Here is a 24157-nt window from a genome sequence, read left to right on the forward strand (position 1 = left end):
TATAGCAGCATCCTTCCTATCAATCAATGTCGCATACCATAGCATAATCAAATAGTGTATTCAACGTATATGCCCAAATTATAGCACTCGAAAAATGCACACGCTTGCCATAAATTGGGGTAACTTTAAGACAGCGCCACTGTTTGTTTTGTGTATGTTTTTCTTAGGGGAGTGGAAATGGCAGAGATCACCAACTGGAATCCCATTGTGCAATGGAATATGTGGATTATAATCATACATAATCATCATCATTAATATACTGTACGCTTTTCTATGCGGGATGTTATTGCACACCTTCATTTATCACTAAACATAACATTGGTCTTCTGTCCCTTTGATAATATTAAAGGAAATTATCTCAATGTGAAAATGTGTAATAAAACATCATACGTGGTTTTCCGACGAAATATTCAGGGTCCATGTCTGCATTGATTGGTTGGTTTGGTACAACTATTTAATTCTGTTTATATTGATTTCCCTTGGCACTCTATGACACACTTAAATATCTATAAATTATTTTCTATTTTAAAATTTGCATATATGCTCGATTTGGAATTCCATTGAAATTAGCAAAAAATGTTTAACAGTATTTAGTTTTTATGAAAGTTTATAGATTGTTTTCTACAGTAAGACCAATGTTTTATCAGTGTTCTTAATCTTCAATTATTGTTATCATAATTTCAGTCTATTATATCCTTTACTGGGTGTTTTAATCTATATATTATATACTATCTAGCTCATTAGAATATTTGCATACATCATAGTCTGTTCATTTCATTTTATTCATTTCAAATTATTTCTCGCATTCACATTTCATGGAGATGTGTGAAATATAATGGGGTGGTTCTTCATTTGTTTGTTTGTTTTCTTTCTGCAACAAGGCGTGTATATTATATCATGCCATGCGTCATATCGGAACAGGTCCACTTTGTTACAAAGTTTGATACCAAGCATAATTGACTAAATATATGTTGGAATATCAAACTAATACTAAATATATGTTGGAATATCAAACGAATACTAAATATATGTTGGAATATCAAACTAATACTAAATATATGTTGGAATATCAAACTAATACTAAATATATGTTGGAATTTCAAACTAATGCTGAATATATGTTGGAATTTCAAACTAATACTAAATATATGTTGGAATTTCAAACTAATGCTAAATATATGTTGGAATTTCAAACTAATGCTGAATATATGTTGGAATATCAAACTAATACTAAATATATGTTGGAATTTCAAACTAATGCTAAATATATGTTGGAATTTCAAACTAATACTAAATATATGTTGGAATATCAAACTAATACTAAATATATGTTGGAATATCAAACTAATACTAAATATATGTTGGAATATCAAACTAATACTAAATATATGTTGGAATTTCAAACTAATGCTGAATATATGTTGGAATTTCAAACTAATACTAAATATATGTTGGAATTTCAAACTAATGCTGAATATATGTTGGAATATCAAACTATTACTAAATATATGTTGGAATTTCAAACTAATGCTGAATATATGTTGGAATTTCAAACTAATACTAAATATATGTTGGAATTTCAAACTAATACTAAATATATGTTGGAATATCACTCTAATACTAAATATATGTTGGAATTTCAGACTAATACTAAATATATGTTGGAATATCACTCTAATACTAAATATATGTTGGAATTTCAGACTAATACTGAATATATGTTAGAATTTCAAACTAATACTAAATATATGTTGGAATATCAAACTATTACTAAATATATGTTGGAATATCAAACTATTACTAAATATATGTTGGAATATCAAACTATTACTAAATATATGTTGGGATATTAAACTAATACTAATTATATGTTGGAATTTCAAACTAATACTAAATATATGTTGGAATATCAAACTATTACTAAATATATGTTGGAATATCAAACTATTACTAAATATATATTGAGATATTAAACTAATACTAAATATATGTTGGAATATCAAACTAATACTAAATATATGTTGGGATATTAAACTAATACTAAATATATGTTGGAATATCAAACTAATACTAAATATATGTTGGAATATCAAACTAATACTAAATATATGTTGGAATATCAAACTAATACTAAATATATGTGGGAATATCAAACTAATACTAAATATATGTTGGAATATCAAACTATTACTAAATACATGTTGGAATATCAAACTAATACTAATTATATGTTGGAATTTCAAACTAATACTAAATATATGTTGGAATATCAAACTATTACTAAATATATGTTGGAATATCAAACTATTACTAAATATATGTTGAGATATTAAACTAATACTAAATATATGTTGGAATATCAAACTAATACTAAATATATGTTGGGATATTAAACTAATACTAAATATATGTTGGAATATCAAACTATTACTAAATATATGTTGGAATATCAAACTATTACTAAATTTATGTTGGAATATCAAACTATTACTAAATATATGTGGGAATATCAAACTAATACTAAATATATGTTGGAATATCAAACTAATACTAAATATATGTTGGAATATCAAACTAATACTAAATATATGTTGGAATATCAAACTAATACTAAATATATGTTGAAATATCAAACTATTACTAAATATATGTTGGAATATTAAACTAATACTAAATATATGTTGGAATATCAAACTATTACTAAATATATGTTGGAATATCAAACTATTACTAAATTTATGTTGGAATATCAAACTATTACTAAATATATGTGGGAATATCAAACTAATACTAAATATATGTTGGAATATCAAACTAATACTAAATATATGTTGGAATATCAAACTAATACTAAATATATGTTGGAATATCAAACTAATACTAAATATATGTTGAAATATCAAACTATTACTAAATATATGTTGGAATATCAAACTATTACTAAATATATGTTGGAATATCAAACTAATACTAAATATATGTTGAAATATCAAACTATTACTAAATATATGTTGGAATGTCAAACTATTATTAATATATGTAGGAATATCAAACTAATACAAAATATATGTTGGAATTTCAAACTAATACTAAATATATGTTGGAATATCAAACTATTACTAAATATATGTTGGAATATCAAACTATTACTAAATATATGTTGGAATATCAAACTAATACTAAATATATGTTGGAATATCAAACTAATACTAAATATATGTTGGAATATCAAACTAATACTAAATATATCTTGGAACATCAAAATATTACTAAATATATGTTGGAATATCAAACTATTACTAAATATATGTTGGAATTTCAAACTAATACTAAATATATGTTGGAATATCAAACTAATACTAAATATATGTGGGAATATCAAACTATTACTAAATATATGTTGGAATATCAAACTAATACTAATTATATGTTGGAATTTCAAACTAATACTAAATATATGTTGGAATATCAAACTAATACTAAATATATCTTGGAACATCAAAATATTACTAAATATATGTTGGAATATCAAACTATTACTAAATATATGTTGGAATTTCAAACTAATACTAAATATATGTTGGAATATCAAACTAATACTAAATATATGTGGGAATATCAAACTATTACTAAATATATGTTGGAATATCAAACTATTACTAAATATATGTTGGAATATCAAACTATTACTAAATATATGTTGGAATATCAAACTAATACTACATATATGTTGGAATTTCAAACTAATACTAAATATATGTTGGAATTTCAAACTATTACTAAATATATGTGGGAATATCAAACTATTACTAAATATATGTTGGAATATGAAACTAATACTAAATATATGTTGGGATTTCAAACTAATACTAAATATATGTGGGAATATCAAACTATTACTAAATATATGTTGGAATATCAAACTAGTACTAAATATATGTTGGAATATCAAACTAATACTAAATATATGTTGGAATATCAAACTAATACTAAATATATGTTGGAATATCAAACTAATACTAAATATATGTTGGAATTTCAAACTAATACTAAATATATGTTGGAATATCAAACTAATACTAAATATATATTGAAATATCAAACTAATACTAAATATATGTTGGAATATCAAACTAATACTAAATATATGTTGGAATTTCAAACTAATATTAAATATATGTGGGAATATCAAACTATTACTAAATATATGTTGAAATATCAAACTATTACTAAATATATGTTGGAATATCAAACTATTACTAAATATATGTTGGAATATCAAACTAATACTAAATATATGTTGGAATTTCAAACTAATACTAAATATGTGTTGGAATATCAAACTAATACTAAATATATGTTGGAATTTCAAACTAATACTAAATATATGTGGGAATATCAAACTATTACTAAATATATGTTGGAATATCAAACTATTACTAAATATATGTTGGAATATCAAACTAATACTAAATATATGTTGGAATTTCAAACTAATATTAAATATATGTTGGAATTTCAAACTAATCGTTATATTTCAGTGACAATGATACGAAATGTCACAGTTATTAACAAACACGCACACAGTACGATACCCAACCCGTCCTGACCACTATTAGTAATACCTACTGAAAATTCATTCAAAAAACTGTCACTGAGAATTAGGTCATCGAAAACTGTCGCCGCCACAAATGGTTCGTGTGTAATTTAACTCATGACGTCATTCGTAACAAACAGCTCCACGAACAACAGAAATCGGAGGTGAGTGTCAACAAATGACTTTCATTACACAAATGAGTTACCAAATGTGAGTTGCATCTTGGGTTTTAGATTGGTGTATATGATGTTCCAGTTTTAGTCACTAACACTGCGAAGTTGCTTCATGACTACATTAACCACATATGGTACAGGGGACTATACCACTCCATATGAGGGGTGAAGTTCGAAAAGGGGGAAATGACTGTTCGAAAAACAAGTACGGCAAACTACGAATAGTAACAAAATAATTGAATATGCTTTAGAATATTATATGAGGGACTGATGCCAACTTTTTCAGGTTAATTGATTTCGCCCACCCCATCCCAATCTACACATTCCACCTTACAAAGTGCCGGATGGTTTCCACCTATATGCAAATTAGGAGTGACAGTTGGTTGGGTAGATAATAGCACGCTGTCTCGAGCACATCCAGTTAGGCGGATTCCAGTCATAGAAGCATTCTCTAAGACCGACGTATACCACAATACAAGGTAAGATCTTCAAGTGTTTTTTTTTCCCACAAAATAGGAGATTACCTATATTTACATGAATCCTTCTCATTTCCTAACATATGTTTCACTATGTACGATATTAAAGTCGATAGTCGGATATATTTATAAACTAAATCGTGTTTTTCTATGTGTTCTTTTTTTTCTCAATTTTAAAATAAAATCTACTTATACACGTGGTAGCATGTCTGGTACTCAGTCTACATTAATTTTTGAGAGCGGGAAATATTTTAGGTGAACTCGACTTGTGACGTCGCTCAGTTGGATACGTGTCTGTGATACGTGGATGCAATAATTATTTTAATTATATTAACTATTTTAATAATTATTCTAATAATTATATTATATTATAACGTAATGTTTATTAAATCAATTCAATCCAGTGTGTCAGTGCGTGTGGGAAAAAAGTATTCCCAATGGCGTGAGTTTAATATTGCATTATGATAATGATACTGTGCACTAACATGGCGCGGTCTCATTGGTTGTTGAGTACCACATGCTGCCCAGTTATTATACGATAACTAGGCAATGCCTGGGGATTATAGTACACGAGTGCACAAACATGTTTGTGCGTGAATATTTATTATTTTCCATCATTAGAAAGAATCGTTTAAACAACAAATCTATTGTGACGCGTTATATTACGAAAAGGTATTTTTTTAAATTGTATATTGGCGTATTTTTGCATGCCATTTGATTGTAAGCGTCACAGACTTCCGAACGCCAACCACAGTGTCGATTTCGGTCAGTCGACTGCGCCTCGCCCATTTTTGTGCAAATCCCGTTTTTGTCCAAACTCCAAATCAAACTCGGAAAGATACTCTAATTCGAAATGAATAAAATGGGAGCAAATAACATACAAACACAACAAAACACACATAACATAATTACATGTATTCTAATTCCTGTTGGAATTTCGAGTTGGCCAAGTAGTATTTAGTGGAATGATTCAGTCTCCAGTGTTACATTATGCTTTGGGAAAGCATTTGGTTAATGACGTCTACAGTCAGTGCTTATACAATTTGTAAACAGAACAGTTATTCAGGATCTCAGTAATTAGGTAAATCGAATGCTGACTATAAACGATATACACAACTTGAAATAGAAACGTCTCCGGTTGAATGGTTGCGTGATTCATGTGTCCTCTCGGGTTAATGGAAAAATTGCATCTATGAATTTAAGTAGAAAATGATTCAATAACGTGTTATGTAATGTTCATTCAAGCTTCAGACAGCCCAGAAAAATTCCAGACTTGGTAATTACATCTTATTAAGGATGTACAAACTTGTTTATTATCTCGCGTTAAGGTAGCAGGGTACGAAACAAATAATGATCTAAACATATCAAATCTATACATGTGTAAAAAAAAAAAGCATGACATTTTCGATAAAAAACAAACACATTTTTGTGTGTTTTGGTGTCACATGACTCTAAAAATAAACAGATGCGATAAATGAATTGGGTGAAAAAAACGCTCGATTTTTAAAAAAAAATTAAACCATTGTGAAGAATACATCATGAAGTATAAATTGTGTATGTTTTTTTTTCTAAATTTTGTTTCCATCATTTCTGAAATGGTAACTGCATCTTCACACTAGTAAGAGTCACTCTGAGGTCCCGTCTGCTTTTGGGGTATGACGTTTTAGAAAATACAAATCAGCACGACCTGAAGCTATTTTTTGACAGCCAGGAAACCAAACAGCAACATCGTAGTATTACTCACCGAGTCGATATCGGGATTTCACAAACCAAAGTTGTTCAGATTCGAAAATGAATAAAACGGCACTTCTGTGACTTTGTACTCTCAGCTAGGTTATCTCTTGTTTTAACACACACAGACGCCCACATTAACGATAAATAAAGAATCGTAACGTTCTCGTTAAAAGAATATACGAATACACTTCAGTTGAACGATGTTTGTTTCCGATTTCAGGAGATTCATCTTCCTTTCGAAATAACCTTTGTTTATATTTCATCGATAAGTAATTGTAATTGACACACATTAGTACATAGAGCAAATGCCAAAGATATTTTTATTGCATTTATCCTGCTACCTAATAATCCAAATGTGTTTCCTAATTTGTAATCTGTACGTTGTTAAGTTATTAATAATAATTTAAAACTGAAAATTTTATATGTAGGAAGACCTAGAAAGTAAGAAAACGACGTCACACATGTTAAAGACATTGTCGCGCTTGACGCCGTAAATACATAACTGTCACACGGAAGTTTCCAGTTTAAAACATTCATAGAATATATCCAAAATTATGATTCATTTAAATCGACTAACAAAATAGAGTCTACACAGTAAAATTATTCGTTTGTGTGAAAAAAAAATGTTGCAACGGAGGATGGGGATTATCCGTTAATTTATATTCCTTTTCATCATGCAATGAATATCGCATTCGTGCGAAATCACGAGATGTGAAACGAATTACATGGGTCAGTAGTTTATAATAGACAGCTTGCAGGTTTTAGTGCCACGTGGCGTTTTTATTTGAGTACGTCATTCACTCTGCTCTCTCGTTCGCACCTAATATTGCAGAAACCGTCCTCAATATGGCATGTAAATGCTTGATTTGAAGCACCGCCGTGAAATCCTGATAACATTTCATAAAAGTAACTCTGTGTGTGCGCGCCTCGTGAGTGGAAAACAGACCGGTGCTATAGAGTAAAACGTAACCCAGGGCGTGTAATATGATGTTAAAATAACAAGATGTAATTTAATCATACGCAGATGAAATTTAAGTTATATTGGAAACCAATAAAATGATTTGATCAATGTTAAGTTATTCTTGGTAAAGTCATTTCAAAACAACACTTTTTTTTAAATTATCAGAATGTAATGCTGATCAACATTTTATTTTAATTTTTACGTTGGCGGTAACTCTGTGAACAATATGTAATTTAACGGTATTTTGATAAATGTATCGATATCTGATGTATGTATTTATATCCAGTACAATATGCCAAGAGGGTTCCTGCGTCACTCGATGTATGGTGTTTCCAAGTTAAATATAAATTAACGTATTGTTTGATGATATGATGGTTGTAAGCCATAAATAGAAAATGTCTGTTTATACTTGTATACATCCGTTGTTTTGAGACGTTTCCAAATGAAAGACGTGTCTATGTGGGAATTATTTTAGACCAGGAAGCCCATAATAAAAAAAAGACCACAATTTTCAAAATACTTAGAGTTATTGTAAAACAAATAACACGACAAAACAAGATGTGAGTAAACATCAGTGATACGAGAGCAGTTTATTAGTTAGTTAATTAACTAATTAATTAATTAACTAATAACACCCGATGTGCCGCCAAGACGCCATAATTAAATTTCACTTGTGGTTTTTGGTTTGTCATTATACAATGTGGCGGTTTGTGTTATTTGTCAGTATTCTTATTTTTTCTTAAATTAAGTAATAAACCTGTTGTGAACAGTTTCGGTATCATTGGTGTGATATCATCAAATCGTCAGTTATACGCTTTTCTGAACAGGAAGAGAGGAAATGTATGGGATGTTGCTGATTACATTAGATAAATTTAGAGCAATGTGTTACGATGTTATCTATTTCCTGTAATTACACACTTAAGAATAGTTAGTGTATGGAGACTTTGTTTATAGCTTTATTGTCGTTACCACAAATTACAACATGTTTATGGCTCTAGGCTGGGCTTGACTATTCGACGACAGGTAGTCTGGGTTTGCAACATGAATGTATCCGGCTTTGTTATAAATGTTGTCTTAATTAGATAATTTCACAATGTGTCGGGCAATTCTTATCGATTTACCTACTAGTTTTGTAATAACTACCACAGTTACATCAACAGCTACGTAAACATTATCGTTCGACATATTGTGATAACGACAGTAAAATTAAAATGTATTGTAATATGAACACCAGGCGGCATGGACATTAGAGATAACTGCAGATTCTATAAACATCTCGCATAACATGCTTTAATTATATGACTATTTTATCAGCTGTTTTTATTTCAAAATCCGGAGTTAAAACCCTGGTTCGATGGTTAAGTCAAAATTTCGAAAGCCATAATCCAAACGATTAGTTATTCAAGATAATAACACGCTCATTAATATTCATAAATATGTGTAGGTACAATACAGAGAATAGGGGGCGCAATCCTTTGTATGTGGGGTGATATTGATTAACATATCAACAAATGTTAGCTTAAGAACAAATTTTAAAGTTAATTAAAAAGTTTCCATTGCTCAGCAGACACGTACAATTGCACCTCTCTACGACTTTATATAACAATAGCCAATATATTCACACGGTATCAACAATTTTTATGAAGTTTCATGAAACTGTTTTGATTGCTTAACGAAGTCACTCGCACGAAACATTGTTAACACGTGCTATGAGAGGCTTCAATCCAACTACAAGGGGCGATGTACACAGATGTCATACTCCATGTAAAATATTGCTTTTACAATACGAGTATTTGTTCGAAGAATAATGGTCGTATAAATCATAATACAATGTGTTCACAAATATAGAATATCAAACAAATAATATGTTCTCCCTCCATATTGTTTAACTACCATTTCAGATCTACAAACTATTGGGTGAATTCATTTTCCAATCTCCCTCGATATTGTCAGAGTTTTGTTGAAACATTCCATGCACGTGACTTAGGTCATAATTGTTTGATTTACACTTTATGTACTGTGCCTTTATGGTAAATATATTCAGCATCAATGTAATAAATGTGTTCTTCTTGAATTCCACAGATGAATACATCACTGGCTGTCGCAATACTTGTCCTACTCGTTGTATTCCAACAGAGTAAGTTGTCATATTTCATACGTCCTCGTACGTTTTTTTTTCAACAGGGTGTAATCAAAGACTATAGAGAAGACTCTATAGTCTTTGGTGTAATATACTAGTACTTTATTTATTCAATTTTAACTCGAGAGTGTTTATATATATTTATCTTGTTTTGAGTAAATCGGTCAACAATCCTGAGGAATTGAGCTGTGATCATGTTTTACACCAGAGTCCCTCTATAGGGGACGTGTTTACACGGAAATCATGTGACAGTCACTGAATTCAAATTTGGTAGGAGATGATGACTCTATTTATTTTCTAACAGAATCTAGTAATGTGAATATATAAATGACACGTGATAGCGTGAAAATAGACCACGTTTACGGGGACACATTTTGGCATGATGTTTTCATACACTAATTGGTTTTCCACCTTAAACATTCATTCACCCAACTCGTAACCCAGTTCAGGAATATGGACAGCTGGTCTTTTAGACGCATTGCTTTACAAATAAAACCCATTAAATTATACCACCTTTTTTTCAGCTCCATTATATATCTATTTTTATCTGTTTATCTATACATTAGATGTTATTATTGTGCTGGCACTTGTGACAAGTCCACCAGTCTAAAATACGTGTTCTCATTTCCTTTTCTGTAGCGTCTGCCACAACGCCAGCCGCAGGTACAGATGCCCCGCAGACGACTGGCGCGGCGATGCCAACAACAGCCGGAGACAGCCCAACGGGTACACCAGGAGGTGCCACCACCGCCGCATCGGGCACTGCTTCTTTCACGGCGTCTCTTCTTTTGACTGCCTTGATGGCGTGGTTCGCAGCATAGAAACATTCATATTTTAGTTAAGGGCTTGATCACCAAACTGTCAAGTTTATCCTTGTTTCCGATGCCATACATGACGTTATATTACCGAGAGAAGTATTCTAAACGGGCACCGGAAACTCAATAAGCATGACGTATGACTGTGACGTCAGTAGCACCGCTCAGTTGTGCCTCGTTCACATTATGGAGGTTTTGGTACTCATGATGATGTCTTTGACGAACGGTGAAAGCGATGCCAGCAATGCATGGAGTTCCGAGACATCAAATATAGTATTCATGAGTTGCGAGTTGCTATAACAACCAGATAATTCCTGATTGCAGATTTGTACAACTTAATGTTTTGTATTCAATTTGCTGGTGAATGAGATTAAAAATACAAATGAAAATTCTAAATAGTAATATTGTCACACATTTTTGTATACATTTGAAACAGCCATTGTAGGAGATCATTTGATGTACCCATGGTCCTTTGCGTTAGATATCCGGAAAGGCGGAGGTGGATGCTATTACTCAACACAAAAAATGAAATACAGCAGCCATATGGAATATAACTTCTATATGTCAACAACACTTCACTGTTTAGACTGGTGGCCGATACCCACATTTGCATATATTTAAAAAATATAGGCTTGTTTTTGCGTGAAAATTTTTTTAATGGCTAGGAAATACGAACAAACTGTTGACCAGACTTGAACATTCTTATGGAAGCGGGCTTGATAATTCGTGGATTTGAACAAAATCAGGCATATTTTTTACAGCAGCCAAATTTTGCGAATATAATACATAAAATAATCTTATTATAAAGCAACTGATTGTTCCTTTTTAATCAGTCAAATAAGTTTTGGCGTACCACATCAGCGGCGCACCTCGCCTCGGCGGTGTGCCTCAAGATTGTTGTGAGGTACAAGTGTCACTCGGTAAATTTTATAACTGTTTGAACGTCAGATCGACAAAAGGGGTGCCGTTCGGAGGTGCTTTAATTATCTTATTCCCCATAAATGACAATATTTAAAGGGCGGTGGTCGTTGCGCAGGGCGTGTTCAAATTTCATGTATGTAAACAATGTATTCTACGCGCGTTGTGTACGTCGCTATGGATCCCATATCGACTAACACAACGCGGCACGCGGACTCAGTCCTTTATAAGTATTTTACACATATAGAGCTACAATGAATCAAGTACACACGATATAAACCAAATATAAAGGAAGGGTTTGTCTAGTTTTCTGAAATATTCCCAAAGTACCGTCAATTATGTCGTTATGTCCGTAATTTTATAATCCCATGTGACAACGTATTGACCAATCATGGCACAAAATCTAGATATGGTGCATCATATAATCAAATTGTAAACAACATCATCACAGATATTGAAAGTCCCAAAAAGGGAATCAATTCAACTACATTGGTATTGAAAATATTAAAAAAAATTACCCATCTGACTATTCAATCTAAATGTATTAGTCTGCCATTTCAAAACCAGCTAGTTTTAAAATTCCAACAGCGGCGATGGCACAGAGGGGCATAGGGGACGGTCGCGGTCCCCTCGAATAAAATGTTGGGGGCGTCGACCCCTAAAATCAAGCTTAACCCGTTGTGTCAAAAAACTTTTACCCCCAAAATGCAGAAAATAGCTTTTCGGAGGGTCTATATTTCAAAATTGTTAAGGGGAGCATGCCCTCGGACCTCCTAGTGAGGGATAATGAGCAGACCCCATGCAACACGTGTCGCCGCCTCTTCCAATTACAAATCGTAAGCTTGCGTATCCTTTAATAAAACAGTTTGAAATGCAAACATGTTATTTCTTTGCAAACAACTTTTTTCAAATAAGTGAGAATTACATACTTGACCCTGCCCTTAACTGGTTCCCTCCTCAAGTGTCATGGCGCACCCAGCCCCCGGGACCTAGCCACAAGATGCCGGTAACTAGTAATGGATCCGGCATTCTAATGTATAGTAGATAATCGATGATAAATAGCTATTCAAAATAATGTGACGTTTTGAGCAATGACTCGATATCGATAGCATAGAAGAACATGTGTATTTACTACTTTCATATGGGGTGTTTTCTTCCTTATATTATCCTTAAGTTGACATTCAAAATACAGCCCATCAATTCGCTCTCAATGTTCGAGGTATCATAATACCTTGGCTAGGGTGTTTGATTCTGCATAAATTATGATAATGAGACAAACAACAAAATAATGAAAGTTCAAAAAATGTCAAGCTAAAGCCAACGTAATGCAAAGACAATATAAAAATGTTAACTTAAGGACAATATAAAGAAGAAAACACTCAAATAAAGCAAATAACATAATTTTGGCACCGATCTCATCCCGTACTTTCACAACATTCTGATTGCTCCATCTCGTTCCCATTCTTTATTCTTTGACTATTTCTCTTGGTCACCCTGACATCGGCGCAGGGGTTTCCTTTCTCTATCAAAAGTTACGCGAATATAAAACTCTTTATTTTGATATCAATTTGTATGCAAATAGCGAGAAATGCCATAATGTGCTTTGTGTGATTACAGTATAAACTTGTTTACGGAGAACGAATTTTTTTAAGATCCCGCCATGCCTAGTGGTACAACATGGCGATTACTAATCGCCCTGCCTGCGTCCTACTTGCCATTCGCAAGGGTCGATACAAATTCTAATTCTGGTGTGAAACATATAAAAATAGACTGCTTGCATAAGAGCTATTTCCTGTGCCCTTGGCGATATACTCATTCGCTGTTTCTTTTTTTGCGTGTGTGGTTTGGTGCGCTATGACACTTGGGGCGGAAACTTACCAAACGGTTACTGGAGGTTCGTCGTTGAGGGCGCAGATGTTGTCACCGAATGCAGTTTGATTCCAGTCCCTCGCTGTGATTGGTGGATACTCGTTTACAGTTAACATGTTCAGTGTTTTCTTGGATGTGTACAGTTTAGGATAACGACAACAAGATAGACAGAATTTTATTTTGAAAAGATAAAAAAGAACAATTGTATTGTTCTCAACGCTTATTTTTAGTTAAACTAGGTTTGCATCACAACGATATTACATATATTTTAAAATTGCAGGTAACATGTATTTGTACATGTATGTATTTTTAAAAAAAAATGTCAGGTTAAGTTGTTTGCATATTAACTAAAACATTGTAGTAGAAAACTAGTAGTGATGCCGGCCTTCAAACATCTTCCTTATAAAAACGTAAATGGTCCGGAGGCAACTCTGTATAAAGTGAGAAAGTCGATTAGGATACATATTTTGGCTAGGCTTCTCAGTAGCAGAAACGAAACGACCGAGGCCGCAAGTTTAATAGGGGTTATGTTATTCAACGTGCTGAACACTATGCTCTTTTATCGCGTCCGATAGATCAATTGGTTCATATCCCCCACGTGACCGTTGTTTGCGGATATAATTTCTTGACACTAATTCCGCGGAAAGGGTAACTATTTTACATTTAAAAAACGCGCTTAAAATTTAAGCCCAATGGAATATTATAGCCGAGCGTAATGAGCGAGACTGAAATGTCGTTCAAAATATATTTGGTTCCGAAGACATCCATTACTTCGTTTAAGAATATCATCACTTGAGGGCGCATGATACGACGAAACAATGAATTGTGGTAGGTTTCCCTACTGTGGAAGTTAAACTATAAAATATACGTCCGTGGCCACTGCCACTAGCCAGTAAATCCAGGTCCATGTGAGTTGGTGATTCATATTCGCAGTCATACAAAGAGACAATGATCACGTTTCATCAATCAATGTGAAAAGCCAAAGACTATCAGTATGGTTGTGGGGGACTACAACTGTTAAATTTAAAGGGCGTTGCTCGTCGCGTAGCTCATGTGCAAACACAACATTTACGATTGCTAGTGTGCTTGAATCTGTTCCACTTTGGAACGTATCAGAACAGGTTTGTTTAATGTTTCCTAATTGATTTTACAAACTAGATTGAATTATATGTACAGAAAATGTTTGTTTTTTTTTTGTTTTTTTCTAAATTGTTTTGGTGGATTTAGTGAAATATAAATCGTCGAGGATGAAGAAAGAAAGGACAATTTCGCAAATTTCGTATCATGTTCAAAAATGTGATGAAGATACCCCTCCGAAAAAAAAACAAAAACAGTTCTGCACGTCTCTTCCAGTTTTCTGTCAACCACGTATCAGGAGAGTTTGCGAATCGGTATATTCAATCATAAACTGTTTAGCGCCCTCTACACCAACGGTTTTCTTTAATAACGATTAGACACTAGAGGGCGCATAGACTTAACTGCCAAAATTACAGTACGCAGCAACAAATTGAATAAGATCAACACAATGCTTACACATTCATACAAGTTAAATACGTACATAACAATGGCAAACTAAATAAAATACAGCAACAAGTAATACAAAGTGGATATGTTTATTTCACTGGTGACTTGTCTTTCACAGTATTACAAGGTACAATAAATTAAATACATTAAATAGCATTAGAAGTTACAGTACGTCAACGTATCCCGTAGAGCGCCCTCTGTTGACAAGACTAATTTAACCAATACAATCCAAGGCAACTGTGAAGTTCATCATTTGAAAGATAGCTTTTATAAGTTACCAGCAAATAAATTGTATTTTAGAACAAAGTTTTTCCTCGAATATACCCTTTTTATCCAGGGTCTGTAAGGAGGAACAGTATACCACGTTGATTTCACAAATCAAATTCAGTCCGGAAAAATTGAAAAATACTGCAGCAGTAATATTCCATTGTAATTCTTTAAAACGATGATTTTCATAGAAGTTGTCCTCACAAACGCTGTTAAATTGTGAATTAGCAAACGTTTTGAGAGGCAAATTTATGATGGTTAAAAATATTACATTGTTTTTAAGAATCTGATGGTTTTTATTACTTTTGAAGCTTGTAAGAAGTATAGAAATATATACATTTGTTCACAAAATTTGTGTGAATTTGCCTTCGCGAAATTAAAGCAGTCAACAGTATTGTTACAGCATTTTATGACTTTGATACAAGAGGGTGATATACCAGGAGAGTTAAAAACAGAGTAATCTTGAATGAACGCTAGGAAACAGACACTGAGGTTAAATAAATGCAATAATCAGATTTCCCAAAACATCAAGTCCAAGACTGTTTAGAGAGTTATGCAGAAGAGCTCATTCACTGAAACAGAGGAACGCTTTGCATGTTCCGTTTCTGGTCAAAACTATTCTGAAATTCACCTGGTGACCAGGCTTGTTAAATTAATTTCCTGCCATTATAAGTATTAAACAAACAACTGGAATACCTTTAATTTTTAATAATAAAGAAAAAACAATAAAAATACTTTAACCCACGGACGACGACAACAAGCTAGAAACAAATTATTGACCATGTTTCACATATGCCTAGACACGAAATAGAATGAAATCAACATGGGAACACCAACTGTAAAACTGAGTAGCCAATATCAGTGAAATGTGCATAGACAGTGTAAAACATGCAACATACAACCAACTACAGCACCGCTACAAATTATCCAAGATTTACTGATATCGTTCATTAGGCTTTTAACAAATACCTTAGAAAATTTGATATGAACTATTATTCTGTACCCTGTTTCATAACAGTAAAGAGTTGGCTCTGAAAATTTGCAAATGTTTTTGTTTTCACTGGAATATGAGAAGCCAATCATATTATAGCCAACTATTTCCTTCGCTCTCATTCAAACCCTTTCAAAATCTTAAAGAAGACAAGCCTAATATTTTTGATTTTCTGAAGACAGATGGAAGTTTGAGCGTTCCATACACATACAATGTAGCAACAATGATCAGTCTATCATTTCAGTAATGCAAATACAACATATGAGTGGGAATATAATAGGACATGAGGTTGCATAGCTCTCTTTCAATTACATGACAGTGGTCACCATAACTGTGTACACTCAGTGTTGGTCCCATATAACTAATATCAATGTGGGCCGAATGTGTTCTCATTTACACCACCAACTTTAAACACATCGCTCACTAGAGGTCTTCAGAAATTGCAAAAATTAATTACATCAGCAGGCAATGTGGTAATATGAATGAAGATGTCTGCGACGAAAAGCCTGGTCTGTTTAGCAGAATTGACAACCTTTTTAATAAAAATGCATTTATGAGAATCAGGTGTTGATAGGAACAATTAATTCTTCGTTGAGAAAGTCCAGAAAACTACCAATTGGTGGCAACGAAGACGCTCTATGTAGATCACTTATTGGGTTATTACTGACAATATCTACTTCCACAGCGGGGTTAGTATTAAGCGGCAACTGTGAGGAAGTATCTTCAGCTAATTGGCAGTACTTTGTCTGTGAATTATGAAAATGCTTCAAGTTGTTGTAGCGGCAACTCTGGTTTCTGTCACCATTCAGTAAAGTAACAGGCGTCTTTCTTACGCCGTTATACTTATTCTGAATGTATTGATGACTAGAGCAGTTCGTGTATGCACTGTTTAACTGCGAGGGAGTTACTGTTTTCCGGGAGGAGTTGGGATAATTGTCAACATGATGTAGCTGATTGGAGCGCAGACCCTGAACAGTACACTGTGGCTTTGGAGAGGGCATCTGTACGCACATTCCTGTTGTCATGGTGACTGGGGATGGAGGAGGTGACAGTGGTGTAACTGGATACAGGTTTTGTGAAATGACCACGGAACTTTGCACGTTATATGATGAATCTGGCGAAGTCTGAGGCGTGAGAGAAAACTGGTCTAAATGTCTGTATTTTTCAAAATCTGTGAATAGCGGTTCACTTTTGATCTCAGGCTGGCTTTGTACTGACCACTGTACATAGCTATTGTTGTTGTTATTATAATATTCCATTGGCAAGTGTGAGAGCCGCTGGTGTGCACCATACTGCGGGGGCAATGTCTCCTTCGTCTGCATGTATGCATACTGCTGTATTTGTTCATAAGAATACCCATAGTACTGACACTGTTGCAGTCCTGGCTGCTGCTGCTGCTGCTGTTGCAGCATCTGATGCTGTTGTAGTGTGACGGTGTTAAGGCCTTTAGTTCGCACCGTTGTTGAGCGTTCTCGCGGCTGATACCGGTGATACACATAAGTTGAGGGAAACACTGGAGAGTGCCTGTCAGCCGATTGGTGGTAACTTGACGGACAAACACCTCCTGAGTTTTGAAGTGAGAGTGGACCATCATCTGCCCACTGCCCTTGTAGTGTTTCGTAATTTGAGCTACACGAAAGATAGTCTGTTTCTTCAACGTTATCAGGCCGACATTTACTTTTGACGAGCTCCTCAATGGCGTATCTACTTCTCATCAAAGCCTCCTGTTTTAGATACGAGCTGTCTTCTTCCCTAATTCAGAAGAAATTAATGAAAGTTAGCTTTAACTGTTCATGAAGGCAATTACGTTGAACGAAAATAACCCTTGCCCCCCCCCCTTACAAACTGTAAAACTTTTAATTTTCTAAAACATTGTAAACAAAAAAATCAAATATTCTTATCCAGGTTGTCCTTGCAAATATGATTCTATATTGTACAGGAAATTATTTTCATAATATTGTGTAGCATTCAATCTGATTAAAATCTGATGTAGTGTACGGGCTTTAATTATTTTGGCTATAAACTTATTTTAATTTTATTTTTTATTACTTTTTTATTAATGCCTTTTTATTTTATTATTATTTTCCTTTGATTTTGTGTTTTTTTTTAATTCCGCCCTACATACATCTGACCCGATGCCTATGTAACGAGATTTCAACGAGACCCACTATCGACGATTTTAGTCAACGAATCACAGACCTCCTTCTATAGCGCACATGATGACGTCACTGGGCAGAGTCAGGTGGCAAACACACTCAAATAAAATGGCGGATTATACCGACGTTTAATAGCGACCGAGAATAACATGGCTTTTCGGTAAGTTTATCATTGTCAAATGCAACGAAAGTCATTTTTATGTTAATATTGTGGCTCGAATGTTTCGAGTTTAGATCGTTATTTTGCGTAGTTATTCTGGGAGTGACGATTTTGTTTCCACCGGTTCACCGAACACCGGTGTCTTTTTCCAGTCGCTTGCCCTGGAGACGGGTGATGTTTTGTTGACGATCGGGCCAAAATCGTCTACGGTATTGAAGCCGTAGCTGTAAATATTCATCAAAATGAATCAACATTATGTACATTATACAATAACTTTTTATTAAAGTAATTGAGCTGATTTGGACTGGAATAAAATATTTTTTATTTGGAACACATCGCAATTGATCAGGAAATATTTTTTCGCTCCAATTTTCTGCGTCGGTGCCATGGGCCGGTGTTATGCAATTTAAAATCAGTTTGCATTGTTTACTTTAGCTGTTTACAGTGTTCTAATCATTACGATTTACTTATTTTTTTTTGCTTCCATTCTAGATAATTATGCTCAGTGATGTAAAATTGAAGCGATGACTGAATGAACGAACCTTGGCTGGAAAAAGATGTATTAGGAAGTGTACACATTTGTTGGAAGTGAAACAAATATTCAATGTAATGACAAAAATTGTAACATGATGTGAAATTTCTTTTGTAAATAAAAATATACTATCAATTTTCTATTACCGGGTAATGGTTTATTCAAGTGGGCAAAATATAATGTACAGAAAGATTGCCCGTAGAGTATCGCTACAATGAAAAGTAAGCAACCGACAGCCTGTATAAAAGGGGGGCTGTGATTGGCTGTTATTTACGCGAGATTTGAACGGGACTTGCACAGGCGTCGGATCAGATGTAGGTAGGGCGGAATTAAAAAAAATCTCAAAATCAAAGTAAAATAATAAAATAAAAAGGCATTAATAACAAAAGTAATAAAAAATTAAAATAAGTTTATAGCCAAAATAATTAAAGCCCGTACACTACATCAGATTTTAATCAGATTGTGTAGCATTGTGCATGTTATAAAATTGATTATATTGTTTTTAGTAGTACATATATATTACAGTGGAATTGTATAATTTTTATTGAATTATAGACATGTGAAATGGCTTTAGAAGACACTGCAATCTTCCTTGTGGCAACTGGCTGACAACTCCATTTAATGTGTTAAAAGTGCAATAAATTTTCTGTTTACTGCAAGATCTCAAATAATGCATGGAAAACGTGAATCAAATGTCTGCCACAAAAATTGAATGATTTTATTTTTAACTTGAATTTCTATTTTCTATATTTTAATATCAAAATGCTATCAGAGAGGAATATGACATTAACATACCCTTACTCAATCAACATTGACCATCATCAAATATGCATAGAATATTATTAAGCACAGAAATACCCCAAAATAGTTTCGCGATTGTCGAATCCCATGCAAAGAAGCTATGACCTTTGTTTGTCCTGTTTTTATGTTTGATTTCCTGAATAACACGGGATATTGCAGCGAACGGAAAATGATATATTACGGTCATCAACATTGTATATATGGGTGTGTGGATCATAGTATGTTTTCATTGAACAATACAAGTTAGTTATCACAGCTCAAAAGGAGTTCTGTCAAATTTGCTGTCAAATCACCAAATGTATACATCACTGTACAATGAAAAATTTTCAAACAAATATGCCATCATATCAAGTCAATTTACATAAGATCTAGTTAATTCAAGTGATCACAGCATGATACATGTATGTATGCATGCAAAGAGCTTAAAATTACAACCTAACACTTTAAAAATGTATCAGCTACTTAATACATCTAATGAATCAGAGCTGATAAATCTTTCTAGATTCTGTAAAGATATAATGTAGCGGTTTTTAATTCAGCCAGGCCAATTCTGACCACTGATTTAGTACCACGTATTTTTATTTATTTACTTGCTTTTTGCAATTTTGGGCTGGTGCCTTATTATGCATTTAATTTATTAATTTATTTCGTGTGACGCTTTCATGTACATGCTTTAATCGTTGTATTATGTATATATTATTTAGTTTTCTCATACCTCTATCAGATGAAGCAAAAGGAATAAATTATTATTATTATTATTACAATAGTGCCTTACCTTACAGGGCAATGAGTCATCATGATAGAAAACTTTCTTGAATTTTTGTAGACAACTTTTCCTCTTGTATGAAGCCATACCCAGCTACCGTCAGATTTCATCATACGGAAATACATTGTGTTGATTTCAGATGTGTCTATCACTGCAAAAAACAAGATGAATAGTAAAATAAAATGAATTACCGGTAAAACAAATTATTGTAATATTTAGTAATTAGTAACAAAGATTACTCGCATTTAATGACCATTAAATATTGTTTTTAAAGTTGGTGGTCGTCGTGCCATACCGTGTTCAATATGGCGACGTACACAATGCGTGTAAAACGCATTGTTTGTTTACGTGAAATTTGAACGCACGCTGCGCAATGACCGCTCTTTAATGATAAAATGATGTGCATCATTAACCTACCATGGTATGTGTGATGTTAATTGTTCAAAGTTTGAATGAAATCAGCCCAGACATGTCAGAGATATGGTTGATAGGACATACTTAAGAATACATCTTCTTTTTGCCAAAAAAAAGTTTTTTTTTTTTTTATTTTTATTCTTTTTATACTCATTTTGACCACAGATATTACACTAATACTATGATATATATCCGTAGCACTAAAATATGGTAAACCATTAAATTTTCACATGATTTTATAGCCTTCATGAAGACAGAAACAAAATTTCTCTCCCGAAATCCAAGGGGTGTACAGTTCCTTATACTCGTGAGCTTAAAACAATGTCACTACTGCAGGAATTTACATTACTGATCCCGGGGAATTAATAATACTGAAGAACCCTGGAATTCAGATGATATATAATACTTACAGAGTTTATGCCAAGCAAAGACTGCAGTAATGTCATGAAGATGTATAATCTCATAAAACGATTTTCCTTCAAACTGACTTGGTTGATATCCAGCCACATCAAATACCCTACAATGAGAGGAGATAGTGTTACACCATGGCAATGACCGACTTGGTTGACATTTATCTATAGGGTAAAATATTCATAACCAAGTAGTTGACATGGCAACAACTTACAACTCATATAATAATGAATAAACAAAATAAGTGACATACCTGTCATCGACATTCTTAAATTTCAGGTCCATTTCATGTTTACTTCCGAAGACATTATTTTTCACATCAATGTTGGCATCAGATGCAAGTGAAATAAATGGTTGACAGGCCGCAAAGAGAACTTGACATGACGTCCTACTGCTCTGTTTCACTACTTCCGGGAATGACCTCATGGTTCCAGTACAGTGCATTTTCTGTAAAACAAAAGAAAAATTATTATTGATGAAAAATTCACCTAGCTCTTTTTTTATATATTTGGGGATTGGAGCATCCTGAACTAGGATAGTTCGTACATTCGTACACTTCAAAAGTTTGAAGCTTCTGTTTGATTTTTCATCTAGTATTTAGGTATTGATAAATTAAAATATGTTGTCAATTTAACAACAACTCAATTATGTCTTTTTATCTCTACAAATGTATCAATAACAATACTAATTTTTTTTCAGTTACTTCAGAGTGCATAACTATGGTAGACCAGGCTGCTCTCTATAGACAATTAGTCCCAGTAAATAAGCATGTTTTTCGTATAACCAGGGATTTTTATAAACAAGGGAACAGGGGCGCAGCGCCCTCATGCCATGGCCATGCGCCCCCTTACCCTGGGAAGCAGATCCTCTGGCAACCATAAAATTCTGATTGACCAGGGGATCACATGTGGCCACAGGCTTCAACTGTGACCTGTCTGATAGTAATTTTGGCCCCAAGGTAGCTATTTTAACTTAAAATTATCAAAAACTCCACAACCCACTTGGATGTCACAGCTGAATTGCAGTGCTCCCTCTTGCAGTTTTTTTCTAGAAAAAAAAAACTGATAACTATAGGTCATCAGACTATGTTTTGTGAATGTACGTGTGTATGTGCAGTAACTGGTTGTCAAGAACTGACTCATGAACATCAAGCTCCTAGCACAACATTTTCCATTTTACTCACCACATAACCAGTACTAGTTCCATTGAAGCATTTCAACCGACATAGAAACTGGACTTTCTTATAATCCGGACAGTCAGAACTGGTGACATCATATAGTGACTGCTGGGATTCCTAAATATTATATAAACACAATGGTAGGAATTAGTTGCACCAATTATTATGCAAGTTTTGAGTAAAAACATGATTAGCTGTTATTTAAGATATGTAATTTTCCTTTTACTGATATACATTTGTTTGGAGTAAGACTTAAGTAAAAAATATTTTGACAGATGTGAATATCTGCTATGGGTTGGTTAATGTACTATAGAATACTTTATTTTCGCTTGGAATTTATTTTCGCTATTTTCGCTGAAGGGATGATTCCATGAAAATAAAATCCAGCGAATATACTTTTTTTTCCTATATTTCACATTGAACTCACCAAAAAACAGTGAAAATAAATTCCATACAAAACGCCCAAAAAGCCTTTTCAGCGAAAATTAATTCCAGCGAAAATAAAGTATTCCACAGTATTAGTTATTAATCACAGTATGTAAACGCAAAATGTGAGATGTACATAATTTAAAGCCAAAATACCAACAATGTATTTGATTTGATGAAAATTGTTCACTAGTCCAGAACTAGTAACTAAACTAGTTTTTACTAGTCCCATGCTAAGTCTGAGTCAAAGTTGTGATGTACCTGATTTCTATGGAACTATCTTTCAAAATGTACATGGGAAAACTGTTTATAATATGGATATTTATTAACTCATAATATCTCCCGTAGAAGATAAATGTGGTCACAAAACAAAACAAACAAACAAAAACACAATGTTCCAAACTCATTCAAAACAGTTACTGTCTGGTATTAAGACTGGCCTCAATAGGCGAGTGATATTGATTGTATATTTTCATACAATAACAAATGCAATCTCAGAAAATACAAAAACAAACTCGTATTTGACGTATGGATATGTAGCAATACATACCGGTCTTCTCGGATCAGGCAAGCTGTGCTCAAGTACCACTTTGAGTTCATGGTGATCGTCGGGATGGACTATCCCGTAAATACATCGATGGACAAGATCAACTTGGTTGAATCCAAGGTGAGTTGCAATATTTTCTGACGTATATAAAATCGTTCCATCTGATGTAAGGATAAAAAGAAATCCATCGAGGGCCTAAAATAATAGAAAGCGGCCAAAATGAAAACCGTGAGGTAACTTTGACTACTGGGCGCAGCCATTTTAAAATGTTTGACCAATCAGAACCGAATAAATCTGAAACT

At 33.3% G+C, this 24157-nt stretch overlaps 1 protein-coding gene and 1 long non-coding RNA gene across 2 annotated transcripts; one reads left to right on the forward strand and one right to left on the reverse strand.

The window, feature by feature from the left end:
- Positions 1-5131: 5131 nt before the first annotated feature.
- Positions 5132-11292, forward strand: LOC100366961 (uncharacterized). Its single transcript, XR_438273.3, has 3 exons — positions 5132-5249; positions 10024-10078; positions 10721-11292. It is a non-coding gene; the product is annotated as an uncharacterized LOC100366961 (long non-coding RNA).
- Positions 11293-16739: 5447 nt separating this feature from the next.
- LOC100367261 (uncharacterized) lies at positions 16740-24104 on the reverse strand. Its single transcript, XM_085504373.1, has 6 exons — positions 23859-24104; positions 22889-22999; positions 21959-22152; positions 21705-21811; positions 20890-21031; positions 16740-18217 (listed from the first exon to the last, which is right to left on the reverse strand). The coding sequence occupies exons 3-6, from the start codon at positions 22147-22149 to the stop codon at positions 17026-17028; spliced, it is 1632 nt and encodes a 543-aa protein (XP_085360499.1). The 5' UTR covers positions 22150-22152; positions 22889-22999; positions 23859-24104; the 3' UTR covers positions 16740-17025.
- Positions 24105-24157: the final 53 nt, after the last annotated feature.

Source organism: Saccoglossus kowalevskii, chromosome 10 (genome assembly GCF_978046115.1).
Source record: "Saccoglossus kowalevskii chromosome 10, keSacKowa6.1, whole genome shotgun sequence".
In the NCBI taxonomy this organism is placed as follows: Eukaryota; Metazoa; Hemichordata; class Enteropneusta; family Harrimaniidae; genus Saccoglossus; species Saccoglossus kowalevskii.